This window comes from Macaca thibetana, chromosome 13, assembly GCF_024542745.1.
Source record: "Macaca thibetana thibetana isolate TM-01 chromosome 13, ASM2454274v1, whole genome shotgun sequence".
Classification (NCBI taxonomy): Eukaryota; Metazoa; Chordata; class Mammalia; order Primates; family Cercopithecidae; genus Macaca; species Macaca thibetana.
In genome coordinates, this window is record NC_065590.1 from 20,251,491 (window position 1) to 20,263,718 (window position 12,228).

The 12,228-nt window shown below is 41.6% G+C and overlaps 1 protein-coding gene across 3 annotated transcripts in view; it reads right to left on the reverse strand.

Moving 5' to 3' along the window:
• Positions 1 to 10,937, reverse strand: part of KDM3A (lysine demethylase 3A) — a 52,594-nt gene extending 41,657 nt beyond the window's left edge. Inside the window, exons 1-4 of one of the 3 annotated variants that reach the window (XM_050752999.1) lie at positions 10,921 to 10,937; positions 9,788 to 10,003; positions 2,144 to 2,299; positions 964 to 1,074 (exon numbers count right to left, since the gene is read on the reverse strand). In XM_050752999.1, coding sequence (XP_050608956.1) covers positions 964 to 1,074; positions 2,144 to 2,299; positions 9,788 to 9,973 — 453 coding nt within the window. In that variant the 5' untranslated portion in view covers positions 9,974 to 10,003; positions 10,921 to 10,937. Of the gene's footprint in view, positions 1 to 963; positions 1,075 to 2,143; positions 2,300 to 9,787; positions 10,004 to 10,578; positions 10,881 to 10,920 lie in introns of those variants that run through there. The other 2 variants (XM_050752997.1, XM_050753000.1) reach the window with 2 other exon arrangements.
• Positions 10,938 to 12,228: the final 1,291 nt, after the last annotated feature.

Here is a 12,228-nt window from a genome sequence, read left to right on the forward strand (position 1 = left end):
CACAAAAATGCAGCACTAGACTGCAAGAAGCACACTTGTTTACAGCATAAGTGAAACAAGGTGGAACATCACCTATTTAACCTTAGCTAGGAGCTGGGAACCTGCATCACGCAACTCAAATTGTTTGCAGCTCTGTAAGTACTGGTGAATGACCATGAGTCACCACAAGTATTGATTTGGGGTTACAAATATATTTTAGCAAGTAGATAAATTCACAAACATAGAATCTACAAATAATGAGGACTGCTTATATATACGTATGCATAAGTGTATATATGTGCATGCACATATATGTATATAAACAGTCTACTTTTAAACATTATTTTCATATTACCTAAGTGTTTTCCATACACACACACCATCAACTATAGTCCTTTCAACCATAAATGGACAGCACTAACCCAAAAGCTAACACTGAGGAATGAGTCTAACACCTAATTGATGATGGGATGGGTTCTTTCCCGTTAGGTATTTAAATTAGAGCAATCAACATCAATACATTTGGCCACTGAACAACACAGGTGTGGACTTTGCAGACCCCTTATCAACAGATTTTCTTCCACCTCTGCCACCCCTGAGATTGCAAGACCGAAAGCCTACTCAACATGAAGACAAGGATAAAAACCTTTATAATGATCTACTTCTACTTAATGAATACTAAATGTATTCTGCTTACGATTTTAATAACATTTTCTTTTATCTAGCTAATTTTATTGTAAGATACAGTATGTAATACATACACAAAATATATGTTAACCAACTGTTTATCAACAAGGCTTCTGGTCAACAGTAAGCTATTAGCAGAGTTTGGAGGGAATCGAAGTTATATGTAGATGTTTTACTGTGCAAGGGGGTCGGCATCCATAATACCCGCACTGTTCAAGGTTCAACTGTACTTTACTTCTCATGTTAAAGGAGTTCGTATTTCTGTTTCTAAAGATTACTACTGTTTCTATGTTTTACCTGTATAGGCTTCAAAACATCTTTAGAAAGAAATACTCTTTGTTGATCTCCCAGAAAGCGAATAGAAGTTATGGATCCCAAACCAGCTTTGTCCAACAGAGGTTTGTACATCTAAAACAAAAGAAAACACGTTAGCATCATAACTGCTGTCAGCATAATTCTGAAAATAGGAACTGGCTATTTTCCATACACAGAGAAAGTGATAAAGCCATTAATTTTTTTTATTTACTGCAAGTTATCTCACAACTACTATTTATGCAGCCACAGATAATACAATTTTTATTCAAACCCAGTAATTTAAACCAGATAGACGTTTGGGAGTTATTAATATTCAGGACTGGGTCCACAGATTCATGGTTTCCCAAAAATTTATGCAAAAACTGTTTGTATGCACACTTTTCTGGGGAGACAGGCCTGTGTTTTTACCCAGTTCTAAACAGCTGGAAAAAAAATACAAAGAGCAAAATAAAACTTTAACCACAACCCTTATCTCTCAAGAATCTCCATGGCAGCTCTTTTCACTTATGGGCAAAATCTGATCACAATCTGATCAGCCTTCAACTATTCTCCCGGCCTTTCCAAACTATCTAGATCCAACCTTTACTCCTTGAAGCACCAGCTCAAGTCCTATAAAGACTAAAGTGCCCTCTCCAGACAGCGCTCACTCTTCTCTTTGCACCACACTTTACAATGTGGATAAAGCACAATCATATACTGACTTACAGTATCTTTAAAGCCAAAAAATATAATAATCCAGAGGGAACCTTAAAGATCATAAGATCAAGACTGGAAACCATACAGGAAACAAGGCAACAGCTACTATTCAGTTCCAGCCTATTGCTGCCTTAAGGCTCCAGTGCTGCCATTATCTTGTAGATTTTTTAAGAGACAGTGGAAATCTAGATTTTTAGATGTATTCTCCACATTTTTTAAAGTAGGCAATTAATTCAAATGTTTTGAAAGTATTGCAAGGGCCAAACCAAACAGATCTATATGTTTGCATATGACTGCTAGGTTCCTGCCTTCTGACCTAGACATTCCCACTACTACCTCCAGGGCTGGCAGGAGATCCTGGGAACTTTTCTGACTTTCTGGCATTACATTTATATATTCCTTATTTTACCCACAATGGATAAAACGCCCTCTTCTCAGGAGTTCAATAAGCCCAAGTTTTACTCACTATTGCAGGCCACTGTACAATTCGTTCAGAAATTTCAGGTGACTTTCTTTCAGCTAAAACCAAGTTATGTTCTACTAAAAATGCTCTCCTTAGAAGACTGTAGACTTCTATCCATCTTCTTTTCCTCCAAGATTCCCCATCAAATTCCACACACACCTAGACAGACAAAATTGGGGGGTGGGGGAAGCAGATTCAATTTGTAAAAATAAGCATTACAAATGCCCCAGTTAATAATGAACTATACCTTCATTATTCTATGTGAATCTTTTATCTGGATGTGCTTTCCCCCTTTCAGCTCCCTCACGTCCCGTCACAGCCCACAATACATAATCACACATGAACCAGGCTTTGGCTCCCAATTCACTTCGGGATGCAGAAGTCAAGGCTTTTTGGGCCAGTCTCTGTCCCTAAAGTAAACCCCTGGGAAGCCCAGAAACCAAAGAACCCCTACTTAGCAGGTGTTTACATACGTTAATTAGACATCTGAGCTTTTGGAATTGGAAGACAAAAATTTGAAACTCAAAAGATGTACTTAATAGAATTGCATTGTAACTCTCTGTTGACAATATAAGTGGGCTTCAGACAACACCCCATCACCACAATCCACCACCTGCTTTTGAATTCCTCTGAAATGAGTAGAATTTAGCACAAGGCCTAATATATAGCACATCTTCAATATCCCTTTCAGTTGAATAAGCTAGGAAATTTACCACAGAATTTGGAGTCTAAAACTACTAGTTTGATAACATAGAAACAAGTGATTAATATAATGACTACAGAGTTTTTCAGAACTGTAACTTCTTACATGAAAGTTAAACTACCTTGAAATATTGTTTTCCAAGTAATTGTAATGTTTTCTGCTTCTGACCTGCATAATACTTTTAACCCTAAGGCTACAACTCTTATAATTTGTATACATATTTTAAGACATTAAAAAAATTCAGTCTAAAAGTGGGCTTCTGGGAGTGATCTATGAGTACGAATTGTTTACAAAACCATAAAACTCAAAGTCATATAAAAGCACTGAAACACTCCAGCTTCCTTAACCCAATATGAATATGCTACCCCTTAACTTATTCTAGGTCCTCTTTAACGCTTTTTGTATTCTACCAATGACAATAAACTCCCTCAATATTCAGTGTAAAAATCACTGTTTCTATTTGATTTAAAATTCCTCCTCTCACTAAAGAGGTCTCTCATTTTGGTTTCCAGGAATTAGTTAATACATCTATCATCTATCAAATCTGTTCATAATTTTACAGACATCAGTCAGACATCCCTTTTCAACCTTAAGTTTATTAACTAGTTAACTTCATCTGTCAGAACAAAATTCATATATCCTTTCCTCAAACCCTCCCTTGCCAAAGTGCCTCTCTCTCCCAAGAGAGGTCTCCTTACTAATTGCACTCAAAGTTCTGTACTTTTCCGTCTTAGCTCTTATCCACACTTTGCATTATTTATTTGTGGTTAACTGGTTGACAAATAAATTCTAATAGGTCAAAGTCTGTCTCTGCTTTTGCTTACCACCGTATATCACTGGTATATGGAAACTAATCGGCACTCAAATACTTGTTGGAATAGATTAATGAAAAAATTTCCCTCTGCATTGGGTTCCTATCTTGTTTCTCTCATCTACTTAGAAGGCACTAAATTCCCACATTAGCCCCAATCCCAAACCTTCTCCAGTCCACAGGATAAAAATAAATGAAATCTAAGATCTACCCTACCCTTCTCAGCCAACAAAACATGCATCCCTAACTTCCCAGGCAACTTTACCTAGGAAACTACATATCTTCTTGGTATTTTAGGCTTTTAACTTTGCAGTTATTACTGAGTACTTTCCAAATCAGAATGAATGTAAACACCCGCGTGGCAAGGCCCATATATGTTTCTCCCTGGTTATATATATGTTTTCTATCACTGTAATCAACCAAATGGTCTTTCACAAAGGTTGGCAGAGACTGCCCATCTTTCTTTCTGTTTCCTAGCCACGGAATCCGTATCTTCTGACATCTCCCCTAAATTGGCTAGTCTTTCTGCTCCATATTCACATCAACCTCAAACTCAACCAAGCTTTAGGTGGACAGTTTTCTCATTTATCAGCAATGTGGCATAAGAGGCATGAGCACCCACAAATTCCAGATCCAGATTCAGAGATCTTGGTTTGAATTCCCAGCTATATTGAATCTCTCTTAGAATGATTTTACATATATAAAATAAAATATTTACAATTACAAAGGAAACCAACTAACCTGCACCCCAGGTTAAGAACCCTCACTTAGAAAATCTAAGTTCTCGCAACGTTTTTCAAAATGAAAAACGTAACACCTCTCATTGCATAGTTGGGCATATTTCAAAAGACAGTATGTAAAGGGTCTGGCAAAACAACTCAGTAGTTTTAATACCTCCATGGTTAATTCAAATCTTATCAAGGTATCACCTATTAGGAGCAGAGGAAAGAGGGTCTTCAACATGATTAATATCTATTCAGCGCAAAAAAAAAAAAAAAAAAAAAGTGCAGGATTAAGACGGATTAAGATCTTAAGTGGTTTCCCAAAACTTAAGCAACATCACAGTTCTTACCAGATCACTATCTAAAGCTTAAGATAACCATAAACCAAAAGCCAGACAGGATCCCTATTCATATCCCAATTTTTGAGTGATGTGAAAAAAAAAAATTCAGTTCCTTAAAAACAATTTAAGCTTATGACTTTCAAATATTAGGCTGTGTTAGCCAAAAATTCACATTATCTTTGGTTTGGAAAAAGACGACTTTAAAAAATACATAATAAAACCAACAAGTTGTGAGCTTTCTTCAATATTGTTCAAAAGTTTCCTAGCAAAACCATATATGTCAGTCAGGCACGGTGACTCACACCTGTAATCCCAGCACCTTGGGAGGCCAAGGCAGGAGGATCACTTGAGTCCAGGAGTTCTAAACCAGCCAAGGCAACGTGGGGAAACCTCGTCTCTACAAAAAATACAAAAATTAACGAGGAGTGGTGGTGCACACCTCTAGTCCTAGATATTTGGGAGGCTGAGGTGGGAGGATTGCTTGAGCCAAGGAAGTTGAGGCTGCAGTGAGCTATGATTGCGCCACTGCACTTTAGCCTGGGGGACAGAGCGAGACCCCATTTCCAGAAAAAACAAAGCATCTTTCATTTGTGCCTTGAGGTCTGAGGTTTTACATTTAATGACATCCCCCCAAAAAGCCTCTTCTGTGGACATTTAAAGACACTTATTTTTTGAGACAGTCTCAATCTGTTGCCCAAGTTGGAGTGCAGTGGTGCAATCTCAGCTCACTGCATCCTCTGCCTCCCGGATGCAGGTGATTCTCGTGCCTCAGCTTCCCAGGTAGCTGGGATTACAGGTGTGTGCCACCACACCTAGCTAATTTTTGTATTTTTAGTAGAGACTGGGTTTTACACCATGTTGGCCATGCTGGTCGTGAACTCCTGCCCTCCACCCGTCTTGGCCTACCAAATTACTGGGATTACAGGTGTAAGCCACTGCGCCTGGCCTAAAGAGACATTTAAATTCAGTAAGAACTAAAGTGACTTGACCAAGCTCATGCAAGCTGACAGATACAACTAGTTTCTATTCCAAATTGTGTTATTTCACCCGTGCTCCTTTGGTTCACAATGAGATGTGTAACTTAGGCCGCGTGACTTCAAAAGCCAGAGTCAATTATGATTTACTACCTATAATTTTGAAATCTGCTCCTTTTAATATGGTATTTTGCAAATGTGTACCTTATTAGTACCTATGAAACACCTTGACCAAATGCTCGGTATTTCAGATTTTTCAAGCTAGTATTTCCCCAACAGAAAATCTCTGATATATAATTATTTCTAATAAACTAATATCAAAATCTCCCACTCTTACCATACTCTCATCTCACCTGACTATATGATTATAAAAGCCATCAGAAAGACCAAGGAAAATGTTTCCAAGTTTAAAAGTAGGAGCACAGAATGATACGGTTTTTAGACAAGAAATTTTTAATTACACGTCTATTTTGTGCCCTGTACAATGCAGAATACCACTTAATTCACTATCCCACAAAGAAATTAATTCCTTGTGCTTCCACTTATGTCTTCTTATGCCTAAATAAAATGTTTGTCTAAAATCCCAAGGTCCAGCATTCAATTAAAAGGGGCAGTTTTTATACTGTGCTAGTTTTTTCATTTTATGTGGCTTGACTGGCAGCAGACTGCACTAACATTAAAGTTCCAATGGTGTGCAAAAATGAAAGGCTAGGCATTAGTCAAGTAACCCAACTGCTGACAATAGCAGGAAATAGTACATACAGATGGCAAGGACTACTTACCTGCTAAGGACACCCCTAAGGACTAAGAAGGGGCATTAGACTCAAGGAAAAGCTAGGCTTCAAGGAAGAAAAGGACAAGTTAAAGAAGCAGGGCATTCCCAGCATGCATAATTATGTGAACAAAATCAGCTAGGAAGCAACTCATTTCATACTCAAGTAGAAAGAGCAGAATAAAAATAAGATTAAAGTGGTCTTTATAGCCACATCTAATTAAGATCTGTTGTCATTCCAGATGAAGAGAATGCTACTGCCTCATCAGTAGATTCTTTCTGAACTGTTGCTCCACAGGAGAGGTAATAATTTTACGATTCCTTCATTTATCCATTCAAATAGTTGAGCACACACTACATGCCAAGCAGTGTTCTAGGTGCTAGGGATATAGAGGCTAGCAAACTAAAATGCTCTAACCTCGCTCTACCTGAATATTAAAGCCCAGTGTCCAAGGTCTGGAGACAAACTTGGACAAGTTATTTAACTTCTTTACGCCTCAGTTTTTGACACTAAAAATGTAGTTTACCATCTAGGATATCTGTAAGGATTAAATGAAGTAATCGCCACATAATAATCATTTAATGATTATTTTTTCTTTGCTAAATCCTGATGTAACCACTTAATCATAGTTATCTACTGTTATTATGTCTTCACCTTAACTTCTATGTAACCAACTACTAGACATATTATCTTTTTGTCATCTAAATAAGTGATTCTGTTACAAAGTCTCTCTAGATGAAACAAAATTAACAAGCCTTGGCCTCATTAATATCATGCCTAGCTATCTAAGCAAGCCAGTCTAGACAGACTTGTATTGGTCCTAATAATAGAAGAATGGTTACATATTCCTTGAATGTTATTTATTGACATTCATCTCAGCTCCTCGCCCCACCCCCATCCCACCCCCGCCAAAACGTAAAGCCCCTAAACCCTAGTGCAAGCATGTTCTTAGTTACTTGGTTCCTGCCTGTATCTCACCAAGCACAAATTGGTTTCGGTGTTTTGAACCCAGGAGTTCCAGACCAGCCTGGGCAACAAGACCCCTGAACTCTAAAATCAAGGTAAAATAAAATCCTATTTTTTGTTAAAGGCAACTTAGCCCCCAAACTTAATATCTGCTACTCAACTAAGAAATGCAGTGATAAATCATGACTAGAAAAGAGACAGTAGATTGGCATCTTACATGAGGGGTGAGTTGTGATGTGTACAAAGTAAGGCAAAAATTCAACCTAGCCAAAATTGTTTTTGACATGAACTCCCAGGTGTCTTCAGGTTAGGCACCGAAGTGCAGTGGAGAAGACACTCGGCCAAATCTGGATTCGCAGCCTCCCTTAGTAGTTAATTATGCAAATCTGGAGACGATTCCTTTTCCTAAATCTATTTCCTCATTCTGAAAATGAAGACATCACCACCTCCTCAAAGGTCGGGGGTGGAGGGAGGAGATTTAAAAATATATACATGTAAAGTTCCTCCTAGATTGCCTGCCTAACCCAACAGGTCCTTGGTCACTGTCAGAGAAGAGAAGGGAACGCCTAGTCTCTCAACATCTGCCAAAGAACTAAAGACTGTAAAGTTTAAATAAAATCTTGTTTCCATTCAAATCACATAAAAACAAATGCACTAGAGAAAATTTGATTTGGCAGGTGAAATAAACCACAACAAACACGACTGAAATCTAGTACACAAAGCCCATCTTATAGAAAGGTTGTAAGTCCAAAGCAAAAAGGTTAGCCATTCTTGTACCACAATATATTATCTCTATAAACATCAAAAACTGATTTGGCAGAAAAATGAGCGGAATGGAGGAAAAAACCAAACCTCACAGCATATGACAGGAGCTCTGTTGTGGCTCTTGATCACTGGCCTGACGGTTAAGAGGGCAGCTTCTGGAGTAAAACTTCCTGGGTTAGACAGAATACAGGCTATGTCAATTCCTAGTTATGTGTCCTTGGCAAGATGCTTAATGTCCCTCAGGCACAGTAGTTTCATCCATAAAATGGGGGCAATATTAGTACCTACCCCCAAGAACTACCATAAGGATTAAACGAGATCATAGTTGTGAAGTGCTTGGCACATGGTTAAATGCTCTTTGGTCACTCCTCCTTTTCAACATGAGAGAAGGCACAACATTGAAGCTTTAAAACATGCTTAACAACATACCCCTTTCCTACAACTCTTTGCAGATAAATACCAGTTTGGGCATACACTGTCCCCCTGAAAGTGTTCAAATGAACAGCGTTTCAGAAATCAACATAAAATCAACTGCCAATGCTAAAACTTGCTTCCTTTATTTGAGCACAGTTTAAGAAAAAGCAAAGATGATGGCCAAGTGAAGATTTTGAAACATATCCACTACGCAGGGTGGAAATATCTTCTGTTCTGACAAGATTCCTTCAAGTTATCACCACTTTGGAGTCTTTGTTAGGAACCTTTTTTCAGTTATTTTTGCACAAAGGAGTCTTTGTTGGTACAATGGCTTCCTCACTGGTTGTTCCCAGACAATCCTTTCACACCAATACTTCTATTAGGGAGCACAATCAGAATTCAACTGTCTTTGAAAAGATCTAACAGAAAAAGGTTCTGAGTGTCATTATGATTAAAAAAAAAAAAACTCACTGGCCGCACTTGTTCCCAATTCTCTCCCTCCCCTCATGCGTCCAAGTGCAGTATTTCTAAGCCAGTCCTCCAATATACCATATATGGGACAGCTCCACCCCATCCCTCCATATACGGTCATATCCCACACCCACCCACAGGCTCATCACAGACAACCAGGAACCCACTCCTGCCCTGACCCACTACATACGGACAAACACCCACCCTAATACGCCAAACAGAACTTAAGCTCCTCCCTCTACACTCACTTCGTTTTTAACAAGTATGGAAGTTTTTTAAAAGTTGAGTGAATAAATTAACAGGAACAAACAAACAAAACCAGCTGAAAGTACTTCTAAACACTAACTCTCAATTCTTAATGACCCCAAACGTCACCTACAGGCCCAACCTAACGCTAACAAAAATACTCCTCCTCCTTTGGAGTAAAGATGAGACAGTCCTAGTGGGACACAGCACCGGCATTAATGAAGCGTGTCTGAACAACCCTAAGCCCATTATTAAAGCCAGGCAGCCAGGAGCTGTGGGCCAAACACAACTCGGCTCTACACCACCATTCCAAAGACTTTCAAGGTCTAGCTTCCTGCACCTTCAGATCATATGCCAACTTTCTGGTCTCCGTTTTCAGAAAACGGAAGGAGGGAACCCATGGTCGCGTTACCAAGGTAACTGCGAAACGTCCGGCGGCAGAGGCCCGGAGCCGCCTGTACCTTCAGATCTTTCTTGGTAACGTCGGTGTGGGAGACAGCTCGAATGGTCCCGGAGAGCCAGGGCCACTCGGCGACGCGCTCCACGTCCCAGCTGTCGTGGCTGCCGTCGCTGCCGTCTGCTGCAGACAGACTGAGAAATCGCTTCCCCACCAATACCGGCCAACTTTCTCCGAGCGTGAGCACCATGGTTTCCACGCCTGCAGGAAGGGCTCCTCCCTGCAAAAACACAAAAACAAAATGCGACGGGGGCGGCCAGTGGGAGGGGGCCGGGCGGAGACAGCAGGGAGGGCGGGCGGAGGGCGCCGAACCCGCGCGAGGACGCGGCCCCGGGCGGACCCGTACCAAGCCCCCCTCCCGCACCTTCCCGCTCCCCGGCGCCCTCCCCTGCCACACACCCGGGCCCCAGCGCCGCGTGACCCTCGTTCTCCCAAGTTTGGCTTCTCTAACAGCTCAAACGCAAACGCAGAGAGAGTGAGAGAAGAATTATCTGCGGCTCGAGTGGATATGAAAGTGTTCAGCCCTCAGCCCCTAAAAGAAAAGGCCCCCGGTGCAGAGCGCCGGTCCCTGGCGGCTGGGTCCCCGCCCCGGGCGGCCCCGCGGGGGAGGGAGGGCGAGCCCGCGATTCCGCACTTGCCCCGCCGCCCAGCCCCGGCGCCCAGCTCCCCGGCCCCCGACCCCCGGGCGCCTGTTTCCCCCGGCCTGCGCCGCTGCCAACGGGCGGCGGGGCCGCGCGCTCAGCGCTTTCACCTTTCTTCCCCCTCTCCCCGCAGCCGAGGCCGCGGCGCTCTTACCCCGCCTCCCGCCTCCCTGAGTCACCGGCGGCAGCCGCCGTTTCCAGCCGCCCAGGCGACTCCAGCACTGACTTGGTTCAAGAGCTCTCACAAGACACGCACAGCCTCCCGGACCCGCCCCCTCGGAGCCGCTTCCGCCGCTCATTGGCTGAGACACAAGAGCTGGGCGAGGCTCCGGGGGAAACAGATCATCACCATTGGCCGGCCGGGCGAGGGCGGGGCCAGAGAAAAAAACAATTCCTTGGCTGCCTCCTCCCTTTCCCCTCCCCCTTCCGACTCCCGGGCGACCCCCATTAGGTTAAAGTACACAGAGAATAAGCCAGTGATCCCTCCGCCACAGACCCATTCTTTCCATTTGTTGCCTCACGGTATGCAAAAAAAAAGTCCCGCGAAATCGGTTATCAACTTTGGGACCTAGAGGAAAATTGCCGTGGCGCATAGATAAGACTGAACGGCGAGATCCTGAGCTATAAGTGCCTATTGGATTGTTCTTCAAGTGCGTGGGCTGTCGACCGAAGATGAGCCTTCCACTTCGCGGAAGAATCTCACAGGAAAGGGTGAGGGCGGTGCAGAGTCAGCGGGGGAGGGAAGGGAAGAGAACGTGCGGTTTCAGGCGTACTCAGCTAGAGGGAGGAGCGACAGTGCGCTGGAGGCTCGTGCGCAGGCGCCTCGCAGAGGTTAGGCTGCTGGGCGAAATGGCTGCGGGAGGCGCAGGCGCACGTGGTGCTGATCGTGGAACGTCTGAAGTCCGCCATTTTGAAGGATAAATGAAGAAAGTCGTGGAGTTACTGGATAATGACGTTCATTAAATTTAGAGCAAAAGAGACCTTTGCATACATGTATAATGGGATTTTTTTTCTCTAAAGGGGGATTGAGAAGGTATTCAGAGACTTACAAAGAAATTTAAAGTAGTTGAAGGCCATAATGAATGATGCAAGAGATGAAAGAGAAGGTGACTTTGAAGGACAAAGCAGTTAAGAGGTGATTGTGTGCCCTGGACCTTAAGTATTTTGATTGATTGAAAAAGAAATGGAATAAAGAAATTGAAGACATGTTCATAAAGGCTGGTGTTTGACATTACATCACATTTAATCCTTAAGAAGAACTCATGCCTCCATTTTGTAAGTGTGAAAACGGATAATCAGAGAATGTTTGGAAACATACAAGGGATTATAGATGCAAATTAACTCTGGATGTTAATTTTCAATATACATATTCTGAATGTGACTTCTAAGTTTTTGAAGTTAATAACACAAGAATTGAATTGGATTTATAATCTGCAGACCATTTAAAGGAAGGGAGCTGCTAAATGAAAAAAAAACTTATCCGGCTGAACGGAAGGCAGAATGGGAACGAGATAAGCAAAAGAAACTGGAACATATGGTAAAAATGTTTTTAATGTGAAAAGTAAGTCCAAACATCAGTATTTACAATAAATATAAATGGGTTAATTTCACTCACAAGTTTAAACAGACAATTGGGATTAAAAGGAAAATCCAGTATAAATTGGCCGTAAGCAAACTCTTACAACACAGGAAGCTTGAAAATACTGGGCTAAAATATTTAATCGAATGGTAGCCAAATGAAAGCAATATAGCAATATTAATATAATTAAAAGTATCAAAAGAGAAAGGATTTCATATTAAAGGA